Consider the following 6,040-nt stretch of genomic DNA (forward strand, 5'->3'; position numbering starts at 1 on the left):
TAATCACATCATTTCTGATATAGAACTTACGAGAGGAAGAAGTGTGATCTAAAGTTTGCTATATTGATGTACAATAGTAAAATACCTAAGAAGTTCCAGTCCAGCCAAGAAAGTGACAAGCCTGATAACTATTTCAAAGAAACTCTACACGTTATCAAGGCCATTTTATGGAAGTATAAACATCCACAAGACAACCCTCTTGACCATCTGTCGGCAGTAGGCGTATGAGTTTCAGTAAAAATAGACCGAGTTTTTCAAAGGCTTAAGGTATACGAAACAGCTATATAAACATATCATACAATCCGTGAATAGAAATCGATGACATAAATGCATTATCCCAACACACTACTCAGCTTAGTAGACTGATAGCACCTTGTTATACCAGACCTTTTTTTTTTTTTTTTTTGAGATAGAAGAAATAAAAACTACTTTGATCATAAAATTGCTTACAACTGCACCATAATAAAATGAAATTTTGCAAGCAAGAACATAACAATGGAGCTCTATTCGGCACTATCAAGTAGTCTTTAATGCAAATTCAAATACAAACATCTTACACTACATTAAAATGATTTAATAACTGAAAGTTTGAATGAATCCAACTACATTGTTATGGGGATCTTTATCTATATATGTTCTTTTGGCTGAGATTATGAGGATTCTCAAACCTGATAGCAGTCATTCATAATTACATATCTGAGATTTTCCAAGTAAAGCAACATAAAAAAAGCACTTCAATTACCTCTAGACATTGGTCCTCAATCTTGTGATTCAGTTTGAGCACATGATCATTATTATTCAACACTTAGCGTGAAGATTTGGCTTTCTCATCTTCAATTGCAAAGCCTCATGGTACTCAATACTGATGAGAATTCTGGCGCCACTCAGGACAGCAATCACTGAGCTGATAATAGTGGTTACCACCCTTAGCAAAATATGCAGAACGTAGAAACCATCATCCAGCATAGACGTTGTAAGACTGTCACGCATATGCTCATCACTCTTTATAGCCTTCCTTATATTCTCTACCATAAACAAGCCCTTTAATATGACAATATGACATAAAACCCAGTAATATTTCTCGCAACAAAAAAACATTTGTATCCTGAAATCAATTTGTTAAGACTTCAACTCCTGAAAGCCTTGGTGGAACGTGGGTGTATAATATCTTAGTACAAGTATACTCATGTTTTTCGTCTCCAAAATCTGCCTCTTGATTCACATAAGCATTAACCCCTTCCTTCCTTGAGCAAAATTGGGTCCGCCACTGCTCACCATGGTTTATCTGTTCAGGCTGATTGTTATCCACATACAAACACGGCAAGAACACAGAATCCGTGATTCCAGAAAAAGATTTGCTCCAGTAGAATCACAGTTGTACTATCAGTAAGTGATAAGCAAAATCAACTCTCCAACATCCCTGCAATCCCCAATAAAACATAAATGACCTTTTAAACTGAAGCAAGCAGTAAAGAGCATTGGAGACAAATTTTAATTGCTTTTAGACAATAACTATACGATCCATAAGTTGCATACAGAGAACATCAATTTATAAAGAACCAGATTACTGTTGGAATGACTATAATTAACAAAAAAAACCCAGACAGCTAAATGCAGAAGTGAGCAAATGAATGGTGGGAAATGATTTTATATGTTGCAGACTGTGATAAACATGTTATGAGCAATTTAAAGAAGGACTGTGCAAGAGTACTAGTCACATTTAGGAGGACCACTGCATCTAGTGAAAAAACAACAAAGTAAAGCTAGTAACTTGAACCCTCATGCTAGAGCCTAGAGGAACTTCAAAGAAATTATCCAGTGAACCACATACCAAGGAACATTCAACCTCTCCTTGATTTACTAGCATGAATTTTTTTGATCAAGTAGTTCTCCAATCCAAAAGCTGCCTCCACTATTCTGGTGCTAGGCTTGATCTCTACCTTCATTATCTCTTTCAGAACTTCTTCCATTCTCACCAGCTCAATCTCTTCACATATCCCCGGAACTATTGTCAACCAAGTCTCCCTATGTGGAACCTCCCCATGCCTTAGTATCTCCTCCATAACTCCACAAGCTTCCTCGACCCTACCCACATTGCAGAACCCCTTAACCAAAGCATGAATAACTGAAAAATGTGGAGAAAACCCCTTTGATATCATCATCTCCATATAGTTCTTCGCCTCATCAAGCATCCCCTGATCAGACAACCCACTAACCAAAGTCCTATACGACACCAAATTCGGCAAGCACCCATTGGATGCCATATCCTCAAGAACCTTACAAGCATCCACTGCCCTCCCTTCTCTACAAAACCCCAATATCACAGTATTGTAATGCACAATGTCAGGGTTACACCCCTTCACCCTCATCCTACAAAGAAGCTTATACGCCTCACGCAGCTGTTTCTTCCTACACAAGCTATTCAACAAGCTAGTATAACTCAACGAATCCGGAACGAACCCTTTGTTGATCATATCCTCCAGAAAATCCACAGCAGTGTTCACCTGCCCCTTCCTGCACAGCCCCTGCATCAAAATCCGATACGACTCCACATCCGGCACAACCTCTCTCTCAAACATTTTGTTGAACAGGTGGTACGCAACACTGAGGTCCCCATTCAAACAGAAGGCCCTCATCAGAATGTTGTAGGATTTAGTATCCGGCGCCACCCCGTGGCGGTGGGCGTCCTTGAAAACGTCGAAAGCAGGCCGGAGGAAGTTCCGGTGAGAGACCAGAATGTCGAGAATCCGGTTGAGGTGCTTGACAGAGGGTTTGCAGTCGAATTGGAACATTGTGTAGAAGGTTTTGAGGGCCTTCTGGGGCAAATGGGCCTCGCCGTAGATTTTGATGAGGTGGGTGAAGAGAGCCGGGGAGGGGGAGTAGGTATGGGACTTGAGGCGGAGGAGGAGGTGGTCGACGAGAGAGAAGTAGTGGGAGCGGGCGAGCTTGAGGATGAGGGTGAAGTAGGAGGAGTAGGAGTGACGGAAATGGGGGTGGCGGGCGGCCAAGTCGAAGATCTCTTTGGCGAGGAGAGGGTCGGATTGGGAAGCGATGAGCTTTTGGACTCTGGAGGGAGACCCAATGATTTCATGGTCGAGTTGGGGTTGGGGTTGGGGTTGGGAGGTGTGGAAGAAGAAGGAGATGATGAGTGGTGGGGTTTTTGAAGGGAGGGTTAGAACGGTTTTGGGTGAGCGTAGAGAGAGGAGATGCCGCATCTTTTTCTCTCTAGTCTCTACATGGCTCCTTCAGATCAAACTGGAAACATTCAGAGATGCTGACCTTTTGTTCTTGTGACAGTGAAAGATACAAACTTTTCTTCATTTTTATTCAAAGAAAACCCAACAGAGCCCATTACTTTTACCAAACGACGAGGGCCCAAGTCTCAGGCCTATTTGTTCACCGATTTGATCATGATACCTAGAAAAGGGTCCATTGGTCCATCGGAATCTGTGATGGAGGACGGCCGGCGATGGATTTCGCTTTATCACGGTGAGAGAGCCTTGGGTTTGTTCCTATAATGCATGCATTGAATTCATAGTTGCCTTGGTCTTCAGTTGATGTCATGCTCTCATTCTTATCTGCTGTTCATTAATATTGTGCTTGGAAGCAAAATTGATATTACACGCGTTGTTCTATAAAGAGCAGTACATCCTGATTGATTGGATCGTTACCGATCGTATGACCTGAAAAAGCTTGCGTCCTTTTATTTAAACACGTTTACCTTGCAGAAATTTATCATATGAATATTGATACCTGAAGCATTTGTACATATTGTTATCAAATCAACTTGGGTCTATCTTCGTATCTGTACACGATTCGGGTGTCTTAAATGCAAACTGCACCAGTGCTCCAAGTAGGGTGAGAGGTACTTTTCCATTTTGTTTCTTTAATATTTCTGTATCTGTTCATAAGCTACAGTAACTCCTACTCTGTTTTAGTATATATAGAATGTCCAAATGAGTAGAATTACATAGCTATTTTAGAGACTCCGAGATCTATTTCCTGTTAAAGAAACAAATTTTGTAAACAAATTAAGCTCACTCTTTTATATTATGTCAAGTATGTGGATAGTTTTTTTTTTATTATTATTAAAAGGAGCAGAACTCCATTTATGAGAAAGAGAGAATGTCAATACAATAGGGACAGGGGCCGAAAAAAAAAAAAAAAAAAAGCAAAGCAACCAACAAATAAAACTCAGCAACACTGAAAGAAATTCAGTGAATAAAACAAAAATGAGGTAAGCCAAGTTTATCCCGATAAAGGTCCATAAGGAATTGGGGGATAAGTCCCAAAAAACCAAACCTGAAGAAGTTAAACCGACATTTGCTAGAGCATTTGCAACTTGATTTTCTTCACGAAATATATGAGAACAATGAAATTGCGTTTGAGAGACATATACAATTATCCCAAGCCACACAAAGTCTCCATGGAACAAGCTGAGGGGAATGGATGAAGTTAAGAACAAGGGTAAGTCAACTTCTAGCCAAATATGCTTCCACTCCCGCACCCAAACCAGTTCAATTGCCTTAATAACAGTCATCACCTCTGCGTCTACTAAACAAGGGATGTCAAGATTACACGCAAATGCACCAATAAACTCACCCCTACAATTGCAAAAAACTCCCCCAATACCAAGTATGTGGATAGTTTGCCTCCTCAGCTTGTTACCATAATCTAGCTAGATATATGTGTATTGAATTACTCTATTCATATGAAAATCTTTTTTTGATGTACTATTTTTGTTTTTTCATTAAATAAATTATCCTCATTCTGTCGAGCGTTGCCAAAAAAAAAAATGCAAATCCAGATCATAGGTGATTAACATTGCTCAGAACTAGGATCATGAGAAGTTAAGAACAGGTTCATAGTTGCTTGATCCCCAAAGGGCCTATAGTGATTTGATGTTCTAATAAAATTTTTGGTTGGTTGCTTTACATTTACATGTATATTCTTGCATCTGCAGATGCTTGGAAAAATGGTCGGAATCTGCGGATTGGCTCCATATTGCCTTATTAAAGGCCTTATTCATTTCCAAACCACACAGTATTACTGCACTTGGGCCCAGTCTACTGCAAGCTACATTTCTTCAAACAGTTCACAGGTACCTGCCCAATCCAATTCCTACCCGTATGAAAAAAATTTGAACACATCGTATGAAGGGTTCACGCCATTTTGTTCCTGCACACAAATCCATTTTGTTCCTGCACACAAATCCATTTTGAGTAAGCTTTTTATGTTCATGTTATTACATAAAAGATGATGGTTCTTACTGTAAAAACCAAAAGCTTTAATTCTGGCATCAATGATGTTAGTATATTGTGTTAACTGTGAACGGTTTGCTAAGTAAATTATTTCAGAAATTTAAGTGAGACATTTGAGAAAACTAATAGTGCACTATTGGAGGAGTTTGCCAATGCCCTGCCAAAGTTTACGTAAGCAGACATGGGTGATATACTACCTCCCGTTGGATTCAAGACGGCCCAAGGTGCGGACAGTGGTGCTGGCGCAGCTGAACCTCTGCGACCTCTGCTCCGAACGGATTCGCCAAAACGAGGTCGTCTCTCGACTTTGGATTCATTTCTTTTTTCAGCCGGTCACTAGATCTTGTAGATATATGAATCGATCTAGCTGGTAAAATCTTTGTAAACTGATCAAGGTTCATGTGATGAACAAAGTTGTAATCAAAAATTTTTAAAAAAGAGTTGAATAGAAATGGATATTCTGTTTGTTACATAGAGCTGGAGTCCAGAATCACAATGCACAACTATGTTACTTTCGTGTGATAAATCACAATCAGGAAAAAAAAAAAAAAAGGAAATAAACAAGCTCCATCATCTATTATCTTGCTTCTTTTGTGTGATCAATCAAAAAAATTCAAACATCATTTCTGCTTACTTCCTCTCTCCCTTTCTTTCTATTTCACCATGAGGATGGTAGCTCATGAATATATCCACACACAAAGATACAGGGTAAAGAAGACCTACCTGTGGACAAAGCCCCACTACTAATGCCAAACCATTATTCAGAATTTCAGATTCCT

The 6,040-nt window shown here is 39.6% G+C and overlaps 1 protein-coding gene across 1 annotated transcript; it reads right to left on the bottom strand.

Moving 5' to 3' along the window:
* Positions 1-534: 534 nt before the first annotated feature.
* Positions 535-3,298, bottom strand: LOC112182163 (pentatricopeptide repeat-containing protein At4g01400, mitochondrial). Its single transcript, XM_024320612.2, has 2 exons — positions 1,832-3,298; positions 535-1,420 (listed from the first exon to the last, which is right to left on the bottom strand). The coding sequence occupies exon 1, from the start codon at positions 3,213-3,215 to the stop codon at positions 1,842-1,844; it is 1,374 nt and encodes a 457-aa protein (XP_024176380.1). The 5' UTR covers positions 3,216-3,298; the 3' UTR covers positions 535-1,420; positions 1,832-1,841.
* Positions 3,299-6,040: the final 2,742 nt, after the last annotated feature.

The sequence above is a fragment of the Rosa chinensis genome, chromosome 1 (genome assembly GCF_002994745.2).
Source record: "Rosa chinensis cultivar Old Blush chromosome 1, RchiOBHm-V2, whole genome shotgun sequence".
NCBI classification, from domain to species: domain Eukaryota; kingdom Viridiplantae; phylum Streptophyta; class Magnoliopsida; order Rosales; family Rosaceae; genus Rosa; species Rosa chinensis.

Excerpts from the sequence above, each read along its gene's own strand:
- LOC112182163 (XM_024320612.2), bottom strand. The coding sequence starts at position 3,215 with ATGCGGCATCTCCTCTCTCTACGCTCACCCAAAACCGTTCTAACCCTC.